Source organism: Tachypleus tridentatus, chromosome 5 (genome assembly GCF_004210375.1).
Source record: "Tachypleus tridentatus isolate NWPU-2018 chromosome 5, ASM421037v1, whole genome shotgun sequence".
In the NCBI taxonomy this organism is placed as follows: domain Eukaryota; kingdom Metazoa; phylum Arthropoda; class Merostomata; order Xiphosura; family Limulidae; genus Tachypleus; species Tachypleus tridentatus.
The window spans coordinates 51,508,584-51,528,873 of record NC_134829.1 but is presented as its reverse complement, the minus strand read 5'-3'; the positions used below and the strand labels follow the sequence as shown (position 1 = coordinate 51,528,873).

The following is a 20,290-nucleotide window of genomic DNA, read 5'->3' as shown; positions in this document are numbered from 1 at the left end:
ACGAAAATTAAAAAAAACAAACATTTTGTTCGTAAAAAAGGGGAGATTTTCTAACCAGGGTTTCAGTTCTCGTTGTAACAACGCATCACTGCTGTGATATAAGTGTGGTAAAAACGAAGTATTTGGTTGTCCAGAAATAAATGTCGAAATTCTCACGATAACATTGAGCAGCTGAGTTTTGAGTAACTTATCGTTAGTTGGTTGGTTTAATCCAACGTTTTTCGCATACATGGTGTCTTAATTGTATACTATTTTTACTCTGCTCTGAGTAAGTTTTGTAACCCTCAAGGCAGCATGGACAAGAAGGACTTTCATCTGATTTTTATCTACTGCTTCAAATTCGGATGAAAGACTAATGAAACTACATGAAACATCAACCAGGCATTCGGCCATGGATCTGTTACTAAACGTACAGTTCAGCGTTGGTTTCAAAGATTTCGACATGGAGATGAAAGTTTTAAAGACTACGAAGGTTGTGGAATGAAGCCATCTTTAGATGAAAACAGATTGAGGAAATCAGTCGAGATAGACCCTTGCACTACAGTACGTGAGCTTGCAGAAAAGCTAGACACCAGCAAATCAAGCATTGCCAACCACCTAAGTGCAATTGAAATGACGAAAGAATTTAATAAGTGGGTTCTGCATAAACTGACTGAAGATCAACAAAATCAGCGCTATAAGACCTGTCAAGGATGATGCTCCAAAAATTGAACGAATTGGGAATCGAGGTTCTGCCTCATCCACCTTATTCACCGGAACTTTCCCCTACAGATTTTCATTTTTTTAAGCACTTTGACAACTTTTTGAACAATAAACACTTTCAAAACCAGGCAGCTGCAGAAGAAGCTTTCAGGGAGTTCATTGACCTTAGAAACCCTAATTTCTACAGCAGGGGCATAAACAGCATCGTTACACGTTAGCAAAAGTGTGTTGAAACAAACGGTGGTTACTTTGATTAAAGCAAGTTTTACAACACTGGTTTATACTTTTCCAAACTTCGAACATTTATTTCTGGACAACCTAATATTTCTGCGGTTAACTTATCATTGCGTTTCAATAAAAAACATTTCATAATTTAATTCAAAATTCATCTAATGATTGATATACGTTCGTTAATATTTTGAACATTCTTGTGGCTTTGTACGGCAATTTCTATTCATTTGAACAACAAAATTTAATATTCGTATGTGTCTCCTGCAGGAAGATTACTTTTTCTTTATAGATTTATTTCTAATGTCCTTGGTGAACCAATAATGATAACAGACCCCAGATGTGATAATACAATTATTATTAAAATAATATCTATCAAAAACTCCTCGTGTTCTCAAAACTCTGTTTCATGGAACTTATAGTTAAATTTTACAAATTTGTCGTTTTTTGTTTGTTTTTTTTAATTTTATATATAAACCTATCTACTCGAGGGCTAGTTGTTTAACCATCCATAATTTAACAGTGATAGACGAGATGGAAAGTAACTAGGATTAACGAATAGTAAGATTTACAACCACATTATAACTCCCCCATGGTTAAAAGGGCGAGCATGTTCAGGGACGCGATTCGAGCTCAGAACATTCAGACTGAGAGCGGAGTGAGCTTACCCACCAAGCCGTCCTAGCTTGTCAGGGAAAACGTGACCATCACGTCACATGCACGTAGTCATGTTGTTTGTAGCGCCATCTACTGCCAAAGTACAAAATGTTTTTAGTTTTTTTATGCATCACTGTTTGTAACTATATCCTCGACTAACATATTTATTGTTACTCCAGAAATAAATAAATGTTTAAAAAAACATTTATTTTAGTTTTAACGTGGCACTGGCAGACCCACAGAAATTCAATTTTGTTTTTGGTTTTTCGTAACTCTCTGCTTGGTTGTGCTTAATTTTGAAATGACAAACTAGTGAAAATAAAGTTAGTAAAATACATACATCGACAATTGATAGGTTACTACTGTATGTTCGTGCAGTGGGATTTAACCGTTACTCTTATAACACACCCACCGTTCCCACGTGCGGTTAAGGGGATCGAACCGTGAATCTTCGTATTCAAAAACCCGACCGTTTGATCATGCCCCGAACGGAAGAAATGGGCTGACCTGTCGCTCTATACTTCGAAGTATTTACATAACACAAATTAGTCCTAGACTACTTTAATTTGTTATCAGTACAACATGGTTATTAAAATCAAATAACAAAATATAAATAACAGCTATTAATTTTTCTGTCAAACAAGAGCGCAGTGTAATGTAAGGTGAAAAGGTTTTCAGAGAATGTATAATATCTTTCTGCGCTGTGTTCTCACTGCGTGTTAGCTTTGTGGACTTTTAAAAAACAAAACAATTACCTGTAATGTTAGCGGTGTTGATTCTTGAAGCCATTCCGTATTAAGATGAAGGTGCGTTATAAGAGCGACAGTCAGTCCTTTAACATGGATGTAGGAGGTAAGGTGCTGCCGACTGGCAACATCTCTTCTGGTTAGTATATTTAAAATCCCCACAGTGGAAAGTAGATTAATAGCTTTGTCGTAAATACGACCACATAAAAACAAATTCAGTCAAACTGCAGAATATCGTAGTTAACTCTTGGTTTGGTCGCCACTTGCTTCGACTATTCAACTAATACGTATGTGTAACACAATAACGGATGTGAATAACGGATGTGAAATAAGAGTAACTAATTTTTCGTAACTTTAGTATTCTTAACTAACAGCCATATAAGTGGCTTCAGTATTAAAACGTATTTCCGTTTTGTTTTGTTTTAGTTTTTCAAGTCAACAGAAATTCTCCTTTCTCATCAATATTGAACAGGATTTTTAGTCACCCTCAAACTAAACTAAATGTTCACGTGTGACTAAAATTGGGTTGTATTTTTATTTCCTCTCCAACTCATCAAACCTATTTATGTACCTAAAACTGTACAGTGTTTATTCCATCTCAGCAAAAGAAGTTTTTCTTTATTCACCCAAAACTCTCCAGTATTTATTCCATATCAGTTAAATAAGTTTTTCTTTATATACGTCTAAAACTAACCACAGTTTATTCCATTTCAAGCTGAACAAATTTTTCTTATATTATACCTAGAACTGTCCACTGTTTACTCCATCTCAGCTAAATAATTTTTCCTTATTTACCGAAATAGTCCAGTGTTTATTCCACCTCAACTAAACAAATTTTTCCTATATAACTAAAACCAACCGCTGTTTTTTTCCATTTCAATCAGAACAACCTTGCCTTCCGAACCTAAAACTGTCCAGTGTTTATTCCATCTTAACCAAATAAGTTTTCCTTCCGTAGTTAAAAGGTGTTAGCTTTTCCGTTCACACCACGACAGTTTGTGTTGTAACAAGTGGCTAATGTAGTTTAGTAGTATTCCAATTATACCGCTTTTGTTGTATTACAGCGTTTTGGATTGATCTAAACACGGTGTCGATAATGGATATAAGAAAAATAGTGCAGTTGAAATATTATTATACAGGGGTGGAAAAAATAGTTAATGTTTTATTAGATGACAGTAAAAATAAATAAACTATGTGTTTTTAGAAAGGACTCAGCGAGATGTGTTCAAATATGGTCTCGAATGTTAACTTTAACACTGGCGTTCGTAAATGCTTGGACTTTTCATGATTTTAGTTACATTTTCTCATTAAAGTGTCGTACACCTGCTGTAGTTTCTTAAACCTTTTATTTCCAATATGTTTACAAAATGACTAAACAAGGGGGTCACTTATGTCCATCCCCTGTACATTCTTGTAATTCTTAACCACATAATAGGCCTAATAGGCCTAGATTTCCTTCTCTAGCTAAAACCAAATAGTGCTTGTTTTGTTTCAAGCAGAAGAAACGTTTCTTTCTGTAGTTAAAACTAACACCATGTCTATTCCAGCTAAAACAGAACAAATTTTTTTCAGATCTGGATTTTCCCAGCTCACGTTAAGCAATCATTCTTTTAGCATAAGACGAGTAGTTCTTGTTCAAACTAAGCCTCATTTTTATGCTTTAAAGCTTTTAGAAATACACCAGTTTATAGTTTGTTTGTTTGTAATTGAATTTCGCGCAAAGCTACTCGAGGGCTATCTACGCTAGCCGTCCCTAATTTAGCAGTATAAGACTAGAGGGAAGGCAGCTAGTCATCACCACCCACCGCCAACTCGTGGGCTACTATTTTACCAACGAGTAGTGGGATTGACCATCGCGTTATAACGTCCCCACGGCTGTTTGGTGCGACCGGGATTCGAACCCACGACCCTCGGATTACGCGTCGAACGTCTTAACACGCTTGGCCATGCCGGGCCACCAGTTTATAGAAGGACTCCTCTGTTGTCCACGTCATACAACACAAGAATTTAATACCGAATCATGTTTCGTAAAAAAAGACACACAAACTGTAAGTATTACTGTATTTTCATCGTGTTAACAGTCTTTTTGTGTTAAATTTTAGTTTGTGTAAGGAATGTTATATCAGTGCTAAAAAAATTAAACCATTCAGTCTAACTTTCTCTCAAAAGACAATTAGCAGTTTTCGACATAAACAGTTATGTGGTTGACTTTTTTTTTGTAGCTTAAAGCTAGGACCGCGTGTGACCTAAACCATGAATCTAAAGATCTACTATTCGTGCCACGCTGTTACAAGAATTACTTTCTGCACTTAAGGGCTGTAGGTAAGTTATGAAAGTTAAAAAGATATAATACAAGGGTAGATTCTCTTGTCTTCTTCATAGCCCATCGGTTTAACATCAGAGATAGCTAGCCCAGAAAACCTTTGTGTAACTTTAGGCGAAAATCCAAAATCAGCCAATCACGTTTCTTCTGTTCTTAGTTTATTTATTTTTAAATTCCGCACAAAACTACACGAGGGCTACGTGCGCTAGCCCCCCCCCTCCAGTTTAGCAGTGTAAGACTAGAGGGAAAGCCACTAACTCTTCGGCTACTCTTTTACTAACGAATAATGGGATTTACCGTGACATTATAACGCCCTTACGGCCGAAAGGGCGAACACGTTTTGGGTGAAGTAATTCGAACCAGCGACCCTCAGATTACGAGTCGACTGCCTTAACCACCTGGCCGTGTAAAGTTACACAGTGGGCTATCTCCACTCTACCTATTGTGGATATCGAGAACCAATTTTCAGTTTATAAACAGTCCTACTCAGACATAAACACTTTATACAAAGGTCTTTCGAGTAATTTTCCGCTTTCTTAAATCGAATGTTTTAGTTGTTGTTTTTTCCTAAAATTCAAATTGCTAACATGGCGAGAAAATGTTACTTTGAAAAATAAAACATGTGTATTTTTTATTTTTGAAATATGAAAAATGTTTACATGTAGAACTATTACATAGCTTTTAAACGATTAAGCATTTTATCATTTACTAGTTTCATACAAAATGCGACTCGTATTGAAAGGCATTCATTCTAAAATAGTTTATTCAAGCTGTTAAATACATTTTGTGTTAATAATTCTACGTGTTGAACAAGAGAAGCTGAAACGTGTTTGGAATTAAGCAACTATACAAACAACTACCTATATTTGATACTAACGATCACTGATTTTGAGGCATCAAAAAACTGGACTCTTTGAAAATAAATTACAAAATTGATATCCCAGCATTCCTTCCTCGTACAGACACCAATATATTTCATATATGTAAAGTATATTTTTTATTTATCAACCATTTCGTAAAGAAGTACTGATAGATAAAGTCACCTTTAAAAAACGTATTTTTACGTCGTCTATTTAGTTATTTATAGCAGTCCTGTTGAGTGTTCTGCAATCCGGCTACATAAACACCACGATTTTCAAGATAATTTTTAATTTGAGTTAAAACAGTGCCATCTAGTGTCGGCTTCCGAGACAGTATCCACAGGATTTCTAAAAAACAAAAAAACAATTAAAAATACATTACTGAGATTGAATCAGACATCGCTTCACGAGATATATTTTTCTCGGAATGTTGCTGAATAACTAATTGTTCGCCTTTAGGAGTGATTTCATTTGTTTGTAGTAAAGTGCAAAGCTACACAAGGGATTGATTGTCTGCCAACCACGGTTATCGAAACCCGGTTTCTAAGGATGTAATCTGTACTCTTTACGGATGAATATTGTGAAATATAAAAACTGATGTTTGTGTGACCAAGCAGTACGTTATTTGTTTGCTAAAATTAACCTAACTTGAAAGTTTGAAATTTAATTCAAAATATATACGTTTGTAGCGGTCTAAAATAAACACATCGCTACAATCAGGGTTCAACAACAAAAATACAACATGTTCCAAATAACAACTTCTAGAAATAAATTCAACACAGTTAATAAAATAAATGCCTGGCCTGAGTTTCGCACCAAAATTAATAATTAATTTATCACAAATATTAATAAATCAGTAATAATGGAACCACAAAGGAAGAAAACCTAATTCCAAAAAATGCAGCAACTACGATATCCAAAAATACCTTTCAATATTAATAACATTATAGATAGACAAAAAGCAATGACTCTCTCTCTCTCTTCCTCTCTTACTTTTCCTCTCTCTCTCTCTCTATCTGCATGGCCTAGCGCGTAAGGCGTGCGACTCGTAATCCGAGGGTCGCGGGTTCGCGCCCGCGTCGCGCTAAACATGCTCGCCCTCCCAGCCGTGGGGGTGACGGTCAATCCCACTATTCGTTGGTAAAAGAGTAACCCAAGAGTTGGCGGTGGGTGGTGATGACTAGCTGCCTTCCCTCTAGTCTTACACTGCTAAATTAGGGACGGCTAGGTGCAGATAGCCCTCGAGTAGCTTTGTGCGAAATTCCAAACAAACCAAACCTCTCTCCATCTTGGTGAATCTTCTAGCAGAATATTTATTCACAGAGTAGATCACGAGAGTGATCATACATTTATATACTCTTCTGCTAAATTAATGTTATCTGTACCTCACCGCTAGGAGAGCTAGTATCGGTTTCGTCATAAACAGATGTATACATCCTAACTCAAATGAACGACAAACACAACCATAATCAGAAAAAAAAATAGAATTTCATTCACAGTCTAAGCAAGAGCGATCAAGTGTTAAATGTGAAGAAAGTACATTTTGCAATATATTAAACTTCCAATAAAAAATGTAAAGTTAAAGCTAGTTTTTGAATGTCTTTTCTTTCTGGGTCATGTCGACACTTACTCTGCACTGAGAATATCTATATTATATATACTAGACGATAACCCGTGGCGCCAGTACATTAAATTCGTGTGTGACGTATTCATAGCTGCACTCTGAGAATAGAGAAAAATGAAGTTCTCCGTGACGTGAAACGGAACAATCGTGACCACTATTGCAAATCTACATGCACACAGGATAAATTTTTCGCGAAGTTGGGGGTTGCACATCGCGTAATAAAAACGTTTTCCCAGTATCATATAAGTAAGGGTTCCATTATACTAGGATGATGATTGTAAGTAAAGTATATCATTAAATTTAAAAACCTCAGAATTTTGTCTAATTAGTAATTCGTATTGATTCCAAGATATATTAAATACAAGACAACGTAATGTAATTAGTGTTATTTTAGTGTTGTAGCTTAACTTTAGGCAAAAAACTCACCAAAATGGAATATATTTTTGGAAACGCCTTTGCAAGACATCACTACTGAATACTGGTTGTAATCAGTGTCTAGGATCCAGAAATTAGATTTTATAGGAGCTGGAAAAAATCACAGAAGTGTTAAGAAAATAATCAAAGTTACGTAATTCAACAGAGAGTATCTTAAAAGTGACAGTAGCAGTTTGGAACAAAGCATCAAGAGAAATGTGTTTAAATTTGGGAAATAAATTGACATCAAACACGAACGATCTTTTCATAAATTCCATCAAAACATTAGTTTTAAAAAATAATATCAGAGGATCATTAAACTTTCTATATATTTTGGTTAAAAGCACTATTCGTGAACAACTCGAGAATTTTTTTTTGTTTTCAAATACATATATTTGAATGAGCGTGGTTAAGCCTAGCATGGCCAGATGGTTAGGGCGCTCGACTCGTAATTTAAAAGTCGTGAGTTCTAATCCCCATCACACCAAATCTGCTCGCCCTTTCAGCCATGAGGACGTTATAACGTGATGATCAATCCCACTATTCGTTGGGAAAATAGTAGTCCAAAAATTGGCGGTGAGTGGTGATGACTACATGTGTTCCCTGCTAAATTATGGACGACTAGTGCGAATAGCCCTTGTTTTACTGTACGCAAGATTAAAAAAAAACAAACGAAAAAAAGAATATGGTTATCTCTATAATTTATTCTGGGTTGAGCAAGCCAACAACTTGCAGACACGGAGAGTGTTGTTATTTGCGGAGGGGGTGCCTCCAAACAATTCTGAAAATCAAATGCTATTCTATGGTGTTGTAAGTCATAATAGCGTGCGAAAGCGAACCATTGAAACAATGGTGACGTTCACCAGCAAACTTGGAAGTGAGAAAAGAAATTCGCAGTTTTTACGTGGTGACTGTAATGGTAGCTATCGCAGAATCCGTATCATTGTGTTGAATTATTGTATGCTATGCTCTGGCTGAATATGGTTTTCTTTATGTACACTTAATTTTGCCATTTACATTTCAATGATGGTATTTTCTAATCTTTTTTAAATAAATTATTCAAATCCATTTTCTTTCAGAAATTCTGGAGGGGAGAAATAATACCCCCTTGACTTATCCTGTGGACGACAAGATCGTTTTCACACATTTCAGCATAATAGCTAACAAAGGTAAAGCTGTAATGTTTGATTTTTTTTTTAATTGAGCCAGCCAGTGAGAAAACAAACACGTCATTCGGTAGAAAAACAAACACACCATCCAGTGGGAAAACAAACACGTCATTCGGTAGAAAAACAAACACACCATCCAGTGGGAAAACAAACACGCCATCCAGTGGGAAAACAAACACGTCATTCGGTAGAAAAACAAACACACCATCCAGTGGGAAAACAAACAAAACATCCAGTGGGAAAACAAACACAATATTCAGTGAGAAAACAAACAAAACATCCAGTGGGAAAACAAACACACCATCCAGTGGGAAAACAAACAAAACATCCAGTGGGAAAACAAACACAATATTCAGTGGGAAAACAAACAAAACATCCAGTGGGAAAACAAACACACCATCCAGTGGGAAAACAAACAAAACATCCAGTGGGAAAACAAACACACCATCCAGTGGGAAAACAAACAAAACATCCAGTGGGAAAACAAACACAATATTCAGTGAGAAAACAAACAAAACATCAAGTGGGAAAAACACACCATCCAGTGAAAAAGAAACACACCATCCAGTGGGAAAACAAACACCTCATCTGGACTTGGCATATAACCGACTGTACTTTTGTCGGTCTACTTCCAAAATCCCAGTTTTGCATGGTACTGTTCAAAAACAAATAGCACATCTAAGGCAAGGTTGTATTTTATTTCAGTAGGTTATTGTCGATAAAACGTTTAACACCCATCTAAGATGATAGATTAATAAAGTATGAAAACTTAACACCATTCTAACCGAATAGTTTTAATAAAGTATAAAAAAAACTTAACACTTATCTATGAGAATGGAATAATAACGTATGAAAAACTTAGGACTTATCGCCCATATGAAAGGACGGATGCGCAATATATAAATACCCACTTCCTCCTATTTGTGCCTGAAACTTGGCTTCCTCTGTTTCATCTGAACTTTCTGCGATTCCTGTTATATTTTCTTCTTTATTACTGTATTGAGGAAAACAAGTGTTTAACATAAATATATCCAAAACTTCTCCTTTAAGTAGCACTTTATTTACTGTTTAATGTCTAGTTATAAGCTCTAGTCAGACCAACGTCTTCCAAAAATTAACCTAATCAATATCAAATCTCGTACGTCAGTAATTGGCTTAAATTCACAACTGGTACAAAGAAAATGACGTGAAATTTACCAAACATTTTCAGACTACGATTCCAACTGAGTTTACTTGTCCTCTCATGGTAACTAAGATTTTTATATCAGAATCTGTGACGTTCTGTATTTTGTATTGAAAACACGTGTTAAAGAAAGTGCCATACATTCTGATTTCAAGTTAGAGGATGATTGTAAACCCTTTATATTGTTTCAATATTGAGTAGTTACAGTTTATATGAGATATAAAAAATGAATATTTAGAGCTGCATAATGATAAAAAAAATCTTCATTACACTATATATGATGGAAAGGATCAGAATTCCATGTTGGATCTTGTTAGAACGCCTGGCATAGTATTCACTCTCTAGGGTCTTCCCAGTTACCTTATCTATGTAGTAAAATTTACCATTCGATTGATATATGTTAACGTCATATTGCTGATATGGCCACATACACTCTTCAGGTCAGATTCCAGAATTAACAAACAACATCCAGTGATACAATCTACACTACAGATAAAGAAATAACAGACTCCACTTCCTAAACGTGTTGGTTACCAAAATATAAACAGGAAACCAACAGATACTGGTAAACGTCTCGACTACCGACAAAGCCACCCTAACAATGTAAAGACAATCTTTGTAGACTACCAAGTCTTCAGAAGGAACAGGATTCGAAGTACATACCACGGTAAGAAAAAGGTTAAAATGAACATTTCGCTATAACTATCCTTATCCACAGATACTCTGAACTCTTGGTAACACAACGAAATAATGAATAGTGGGAACAAGATTCAGAAACTAGAGCACGTTATGGTGGCATCTGGTACACATTTAAATACCACAAACATAATTTACAACATCTGGTACACATTTAAATACCAAAAACATAATTTACAACATCTGGTGCGCATTTAAATACCACAAACATAATTTACAACATCTGGTACACATTTAACTACCAAAAACATAATTTACAACATCTGGTGCGCATAAATAAATATTTCAACATCTGGAGATCTAACTACCAAAATATAATTTACAATATCTGGTACACATCTATAATATCAACATCTGGTACACATTTAAAAAAATATAATTTATCACATATCTGGTACACATACTAAATACCAACCAAAAACATAATTTACAACATCTGGTACGCATTTAAATACCACAAACATAATTTACAACATCTGGTACACATTTAAATACCAAAAACATAATTTACAACATCTGGTGCGCATCTAAATATCCAATGGAGAAAAAAATATAATTTGCAATATCTGGTACACATCTAAATACCAAGTAAAGAAAAACATAATTTACAACATCTGGTACACATCTAAATACCAAATAGAGAAAAACATAATTTGCAACATCTGGTACATATCTAAATACCAATGTAAAGAAAAACATAATTTGCAACATCTGGCACACATCTAAACGTCGAATGGAAAAGAACACTATAATTTTCAACATCTCTTGGGAATGTGTAGTTCAATACACTGATCAAACAAAAAAATTAGAATTCGAGAACATAACAGACACACAAAACTCTGTAAAACCTATTCACAGGAGTCAATACAAAATGGAATAACACTGAAATAATAAGATGTCAGCCGCGAACGAAAAAACAAGCTTTATGTACTGATAAGACACTCAGTCAACATAGCAACGAATTATGAAGTACCCGAATACACCCCCCAGTGGCTCAACAGTATGTCTGCGGACTTACAACGTTAAAAACCAGGTTTCAATACCCGTGCTGGGTAGAGCACAAATAGTCCATTGTGTAGCTTAATTCAAAACAAAAACAACTATCTGAATACCCTATCGTAAAACGTCCTAACTAAAAGACTACTAGATAACCGAATATCAATGTAGCTTTTATAATGAGACCAAATCCCAGTCTCTTCCACTAAAGGACTTTCCTGAAAATAGCAACAAAACTCTATAATTAGCATCCAGTTAAAAATATTTATTTATTACTTCATAATTATACTTTGGTAATTAGGGACAGCTGGCGCAGATAGCCCTTGAGTAGCTTTGCGCGAAATTCAAAAAACAAAACTTGTCTTCTCTGTAGCGTAACCAAGACTTACGAACAATAAAATTAATTATAAAATTCACGTTACATTGGCAATTAAGGTACGATTTTGCGAAACTGCAGTTAATTTAACAACCTAAACTATTTACTGTGTTGAATTTTTTCTTCGGCCTGACTGGAAAGTAGCATTACCTATACAAATACAGTGCAGGCTCAGTGATTAGTTATTTGTATTCAAGTAACATTTGTGAATAGAAACATTGCTTGTTTGTTTTAAATCAAAGCCACTTTGGGTTACTTTTTTTGTTCATCACAGGGAACCAATCCTGGATTTTAGCGGTGCAAGTCCGTAAACTTACAACTATGCTAAGATACACTGCAATTAAAACGTCTAACAATAACGTTTTCATGTTACACACACACTAACTTTAATATTTTAAGTAGGTCGTCATAATAGTGTTATTTTCCCATAACACAATCTCAATTACAAACTTATCAACCTAACAATATATGTTGGATACACAAGACTGTTTAATGTGGGTGTTATTATTCAATTTATTTTGTTAGTTAATATTTAATGATTGTTTAGTTTTCATAACAAGAGAGTCAAAGGTTAATTATTTTAAAGGCGATAGTCATAACAAATTTGGTTTCGTAATTAGGTACGAGTCGTACGTGGCGTTTGAAATTACATTGTTGTCTAGGCTTTACCAATATTGTTACGTCACATTACTCGAACCTTCGGTATTTTTCTCCGTACCTAACACCATAATTTCATAGCGACACAGTTCTAATATTAACATGGTGACCTATGACACAGTTCTAACATTAACATGATGATCTAACACCATCGTTTTGTTATGATACAGTCCTAATATTAACATGGTGACATAACTCCATCGTTTTGTAACGATACAGTTATAATATTAGCATGGTGACCTAACACCATCGTTTTGTTATGATACAGTCCTAATATTAACATGGTGACATAACTCCATCGTTTTGTAACGATACAGTTATAATATTAGCATGGTGACCTAACACCATCGTTTTGTAACGACACACTTCTAATATTAACATGGTGACCTATGACACAGTTCTAACATTAACATGATGATCTAACACCATCGTTTTGTTATGACACTTCTAATATTAACATGGTGACATAACTCCATCGTTTTGTAACGATACAGTTATAATATTAACATGGTGACCTATGACACAGTTCTAATATTAACATGATGATCTAACACCATCGTTTTGTTATGACATAGTTCTAATATTATCATGGTGACCGAACACCATCATTTTGTAACGCCACAGTTTCTAACATTAACATGGTGACCTAACACCATCATTTTGTTATGACACAGTCCTAATATTAACATGGTGATCTAACACCATGGTGTATCGTTTTGTAACGATACAGTTATAATATTAACATGGTGACCTATGACACAGTTCTAATATTAACATGATGATCTAACACCATCGTTTTGTTATGACATAGTTCTAATATTATCATGGTGACCGAACACCATCATTTTGTAACGCCACAGTTTCTAACATTAACATGGTGACCTAACACCATCATTTTGTTATGACACAGTCCTAATATTAACATGGTGATCTAACACCATCGTTTTGTAACGCCACAGTTTCTAACATGAATATGGTGACCTAACACCATCATTTTGTTTCGACACAGTTCTAATATTAACATGATGATCTAACACGATCATTTTGTAACGCCACAGTTTCTAATATTAACATGATGTTCTAACACCATCATTTTGTAACGCCACAGTTTCTAATATTAACATGATGATCTAACACCATCATTTTGTTATGACACAGTTCTAATATTAACATGGTGACTGAACACCATCATTTTGTAAAGCCACAGTTTCTAATGTTAACATGATGATCTAACACCATCATTTTGTAACGCCACAGTTTCTAATATTAACATGATGATCTAACACCATCATTTTGTTATGACACAGTTCTAATATTAACATGGTGACTGAAAACCATCATTTTGTAACGCCACAGTTTCTAATGTTAACATGATGATCTAACACCATCATTTTGTAACGCCACAGTTTCTAATATTAACATGATGATCTAACACCATCGTTTTGTTATGACACAGTTCTAATATTATCATGGCGACCTAATCCTCTCGTTTTACTGTGATACAGATTTAATAAAGCGACTTAACCACTCGGACATTTTCTGGTAGAATATAATAAATATTATTAATATGTTTTAATAATTTTTCCTACCTGAAAATTCTTACACCTCTGTTGAAAATGTTCAAGTTTCCATCTTCGTCAAGAGTGTATTCCGTCGTCACACACTTTAACCCCATCTCAAAAATGGCAAACGAACGTTGAATTTCATACCATTTACCTAAGTACTAAAGAAAAAAGTTTTCAAAACCCGGGTTAGCCAAAGTTTAACAGGTGAGACAAATAGTCCTGCTGGTCTTGCAGAAACCCTGTCGCGTTCATTTTCAAAACAAAATCTTACTATTAAATTATCTAACTTTTGAACGTTTAAATCACAGTATTAATCCAATTCCATTACAAATCTTTGGTTCCGGGGACAGTGCCCTCTAGCGATAGAAAGTGCTTAACATTTGTTCTTAATAATGTAGGCCCGGCATGGCCAAGCGCGTAAGGCGCGCGACTCATAATCCGCGGGTTCGCGGCGTCGCGCCAAATATGCTCGACCTCCCAGCCGTGGGAGCGTTATAATGTTACGGTCTATCCCACTTTTCGTTGGTAAAAGAGTAGCCCAAGAGTTGGCGGTGGGTGGTGATGACTAGCTGCCTTCCCTCTAGTATTACACGGCTAAATTAGGGATGGCTAGCACAGATAGCCCTCGAGTAGCTTTGTGCGAAATTCCAAAACAAACAAATAAACAAATCTTAATAACCAAAACTTTTAAATGAAATAAAACATCAAAGTGTGATATACAAATACAATAATACTGTAATTTCATATTTTAAATAACCTAATAAAGAATTATATACTTTCGTTAAGAACCTTTATTATTACCTTATAAACTCAAAATCGTTTCTTTTCATTCTGAAATTATTCCCTTTTATTTCTATCTCCACTATCTGATGCTTGTCTGTAATCGAAAAACTTTAAAATATTTGTAGTTTATCTTTCATGACCTATAATTCTAACTAAAATAGTTTCTAGTACAACAGGCTATATATTTGTTCTAATCTTATAAACGTTTCGACCTTCATAGGTCATCTTCAGGTTAACCAAGAATATTTTGATACCCATACCAGCCATCTTGAGAATACGTTTCGGTCTTTCGTTTTCACGTATGTCTTGGGACATGCTTTCACAAGGTTAATCAAGATTTTTGTAATATGCCAAACATTATCATGGAGAAAAGAATGATACAAATCTCAAAAAATCTTGAAATAACACTTGAAAGTGTCCAGTTTTCTTTCAACTCAGATTCATTAAATGTCTTATTTTACCTTTGTTACATTGAAATTTTCTTTCACTTCCAAACCAGGACAAGGTCCTACTTTTACAGTCTGACAGTAGACACAGTCAAAGAAGGACACCACCACAGGAACTATCAAAAACCAAGTCATGTTATCGAATTAGATTCTATGAGACCAGAAGCTATCAGTATCATAGATATATATATGTTTCATCGACCCCTGGTGGCACAATATCATGGATAAAAGTAAATTTCCTTAACAGACAACTGACAGCATTGTCAATTCAAACTAAACTCTTCATTAACTGATCCAATCAACATTTATATCACAGCACCTGGTCAAACACTAGCTGTGTACTATTATTATGTAACTGTTACAATGGATTTATTCGTGATGGCTTGTGCGTTTTGAATATGCTTGGATATTCTAGCGTGCTCTGTTGTAATCTACAAGTATTCGAACAACAATGGGCTGGCTACGTTGAGATACAATTTCTAAAATTCGAGATACGATAAAATGTAAAATGTTGATGGTATTAGCATATCAAAACGTTAGCTAACAATAATTATCAATTTATGAGTTATAATTAACAAAATATTGCATTACGTTTTATAACATTTTCAAACGTAACAAAAATGTATATTTATTTAACAAAGATGACAGTGTACGTCATAGTAGCCACAGCTGTGGCTCATGAGAACAACGTTGACCACACTGTTAAAAAAAAATAATTGAAAGATGTTAGTTTAATCAAAATAATTGCATTTCAACTAACCTTCAATGTGAAAATTGATGGGGTTTTCATTAACAAGTTTCATGAAATTTGACTTAATATCTATACTCAATGAGCACCTTAGCTCTGCCTCTAAATTTATGTCAGTAAGCCGAGATCTGTATTTAGACTTGAGAAAATCTAGCATAGAAAATGTTGACTCAGACATCCATGTGGATCCAAACATGAAAAATACTTTTGAAATTGCTATCTTTAAAAGACTCTCATTTATGAAAATAGTGAGCCTTATCTCTCTGATAGAACATTTTTGTTTACCTTTTATGTGTTCTACATTTTGCAGGGTGAGCATCTCGTCTTCAAATCCACACATATCCAAAGACAAAAAAGATGTAATTTTCTTACTGAAAGTTCCCAAGTCAAATTGAAATGGATCATGCAAAATTCAAATATCAGTTTCAAATTTTTAAATTCCGAGAAACGTGATTCAAATTTTTGAGATAGAGTTTTGCTCCAGTTTACAGAGAAATCATCTTTAGCATCAGAGAAATCACAGTCCTTATTTTTTTCTAGAAAACTATTCAACTTTGCAAGATATATCAAATCATTTTTTTGTAATTGTTCCACAAGGAGATTTAGCTTCAACTGAAATTTGTGAAGAGACTGTAATCGCTCACTTGTTATTTTTTACCCCTTCCCTGAAGTTTCATATTCAAATTATTCAAGTGAGACATCATATCGCACAGAAAGTGCAAATCACACGACCACGACAAAGTTTCAATTTCAGGGAAATTTTCAATCTTACCTTTTTCAACAAGATACTCTTGTATTTGAGGAAATAAGGAAGTAAACTGTATGAAGACTTTTCCTCTACTTAACCATCTTACATTTGTAAAATCAGTAACATCATCAACAGTACAGTCAATGCTCATCTTCAAAGACTCAATAACCTGTCGAGAGATTCCATTTCTAATATAATTCACAATTTTTACAACAATGTCCATTAAATTTTTCAATTCATCACTTTTAGACATTTAAACACATAAGTTTTCCTGATGCAAAATACAATGGAAAGATGGCAGAATGTATTTCACATTATTTTCAATTAAATACTTCTTCAAAAGAGTTTGTTTGTTTGTTTTTGCATTTCGCACAAAGCTACTCGAGGGCTATCTGTGCTAGCCGTCCCTAATTTAGCAGTGTAAGACTAGAGGGAAGGCAGCTAGTCATCACCACCCACCGCCAACTCTTGGGCTACTCTTTTACCAACGAATAGTGGGATTGACCGTAACATTATAACGCCCCCACGGCTGAAAGGGCGAGCATGTTTGGCGCGACGGGGATGCGAACCCGCGACCGTCAGATTCCGAGTCGCACGCCTTAACGCGCTTGGCTATGCCGGGCCTCTTCAAATGAGAAACAAATCCTAATTTCATCTCAGTCACGACAGGAGCTCTATCTGTTGTAACAGAAACCAGTTTTTTTTAATCCAGATTGAAGTTTTTTGACATTTGAAGAAATTTTTCAAATATGTTTTTCTCCACATGTTCGATCTCCTCGTAATCCACAAAGGCCAAGCATTTCTTCCCTCACTTGAAGATCTGAAGTTACATATCGAACCCAAAATATCAACTGTGCAGTGTCACTAACATCTGTTGTTTCATCTCGTGCGAAAGAAATATACAATCTTTTATTTTATTACAAGTCGAACGCTTTAACTCACCTGGCCATACCGGGCCTGCGATGACGTGAGGCAGTACAGTTGCTGATTACCAAATTTGCGTTAAAAATAAATGATAAAAAGTTTATTTCTAAACTCAAGCTAGCCAACAATTGTGCTATTCAACCCTGTACAAGGTACTGACCTTGATGGTGGATGCATCACATTTTACTAGCTACTGGACTTGATGATATATATTACGGTTTACTTAATGGTATGTTTTACATGTCACTAGCTAGTAGATTTGTTTTGTTTTGAATTTCTTGCAAAGCTACACGAAGGCTATCTGTGTTCCCTATCCCTAATTTAGCAGTAAAAGATTAGTGGGATTGACCGTAACTTTATAATACCCCACGGCTGGAATGTGGGATGGACGTTCAAAATCGTGAACCTGAAATTGCGAGTCAAGTATTCGCTATTGGACTTATGGTGTGTGTCAAACGCTCTTAGCTAACGGACGTGCGAATAACATATTACTAGCTAGTAAACTCGATGGTACATTTAACGTATTACCAGTCAGCGGACGTGATGTTCAACGCCAGAGAAATTGTGAGTTTAAAAAAAAACAATATGGTTACTTGCTCTCTACAATCTATACTCTCTTAGAGACCTTTATTAGAGATATGTTTTAGATAAGTTAGACATTTGTTAGGGATATGTTATAGCTAACTTATACATTTGTTAGTTATATATATATATATATGTTAGACATTTTTACAGTTATGTTATATATGTATTAGAAATTTGTTAGAGATATGTTATCGAAAATTTAAACATTTGTTAGTTATGTTATGCATACGTTAGAGATTTGCTAGGCATATGTTATAGATATGTTAGACTTTTGTTACAGATACGTTATAGATAAGTTAGAGATTTGTTAGAGTTATTCCAGACATTGGTTAAATATATATTAGAGTTATCTTAAAGATTTGTTAGAGATATGTTACAGATGTGTTAGAGATTTGTTAGAGATATGCTAGACATTGGTTAGGTATATATTACAGTTATCTTAGAGATATGCTAGACATTGGTTAGGTATATATTACAGTTATCTTAGAGATTTGTTAGAGATATGCTTCTCATCAGCTATGTACCAACTTACATAACCTAAATCGTACATAAAATTCACATTCTCTCAGTCTCTGTACATCTCATTCCCTCACATTGTTCACACACAATTTCCATAATAACTTCTCCCATTACACTATGTTACAAAATGTTTACTTTTCTTGTTCCTGGACAGAAAGTGTTATTTACCAATTACTTAGGCCTAAAGTGAATGGAAAAGACCTATTTTTCTCTTCAAACTTTGCTTTTGTGACATTGGGAGCGTATAATGAAAACATGATGGGAGACTATATTTAGGAGCTGATATGTGAAAGTGATTTACATTACAGTCGCAAATCTCGAAAAGCTACTCACTTCTAAACATTTTTGAATAACTTTAGTATAAATACATGTAAATCTTGATTCATATGTTGTTTTATTCAGACCTTATGTAAATGAAAATGTACAAATTTGTTCGTTTTTACACAGAAAATAGGTTAATTTATAAATTTCATTATCCGGGTCACAAAAGCAAAGTTTGAATGGAATAATGGTCATTCTCCGTACTTTTACAACATAAACAATTAAGAAATAAACACATATTATCCAGGAACAAAATATGGGTTACATAGTGTTATATAACACTTACATTGTAGTTCAATATTAAGGACGGCTATTCCCGAGTTCCATTTCCAATGTTCGTCTGAATTAACGATCAACATTTTTATTTTCTTATTTGTCTTCATATTTCTGAACTACCTCCATTTCCGGTCTCAGCAAACAACAAATATTTGTTTACTGTTTTTAAATCATTTCCTGCTTTACTGGACTGCAGGTGGTTTAACATTTTTGTAAGAAAACTAATGGTAGGATGTAAATACGATTTGTTTAAGTTTCGTGTTTTATTACTTCTATGTGAAAAAGCTTGGCATAACCAGGTGGTTAGGGCACTCAACTTCTAATATGAGGGTCGCGGGGTCGCATCTCCAGTCACCCCACACAGGCTCGCCTTTTCAGTCGTGGGACGTTATAAAGTAACAGTTAATCCCATTTTTCATTCGCAAAAGGGTATCACAAGAGTTGGCGGTTGTTGGTAATGACCTGCAGCCCTCCTTCTAATCTTTCGCTACTAAATTAAGGACGGCTAGCGCAGATAGCTCTCATGTAGCTTTGTGCGAAGTTCAACAAGCAAACTAACAGTCTACGTGAAAACAAATGTGAAGAATTATTCGAAATTTCACAAAGGGACTAAATGAACTAGTTGTCTCAAATTTAGAGGTAATAGACTTGAGGAAACGCAACTAGTCAACACTACCCACCACCAGTTCCTGGACTCTCCTTTTACCAACAACAAAGTGGGATGGGCTCGCCCATTGGTGACAT

General features: G+C 34.8%; 1 protein-coding gene across 1 annotated transcript; it reads right to left on the bottom strand.

The window, feature by feature from the left end:
• Nucleotides 1–5,401: 5,401 nt before the first annotated feature.
• On the bottom strand, nucleotides 5,402–19,668 carry LOC143251164 (apolipoprotein D-like). Its single transcript, XM_076502562.1, has 6 exons — nucleotides 19,557–19,668; nucleotides 15,441–15,541; nucleotides 14,221–14,354; nucleotides 9,635–9,717; nucleotides 7,567–7,665; nucleotides 5,402–5,864 (listed from the first exon to the last, which is right to left on the bottom strand). The coding sequence occupies exons 1-6, from the start codon at nucleotides 19,651–19,653 to the stop codon at nucleotides 5,734–5,736; spliced, it is 645 nt and encodes a 214-aa protein (XP_076358677.1). The 5' UTR covers nucleotides 19,654–19,668; the 3' UTR covers nucleotides 5,402–5,733.
• Between the last annotated feature and the right edge of the window lie 622 nt (nucleotides 19,669–20,290).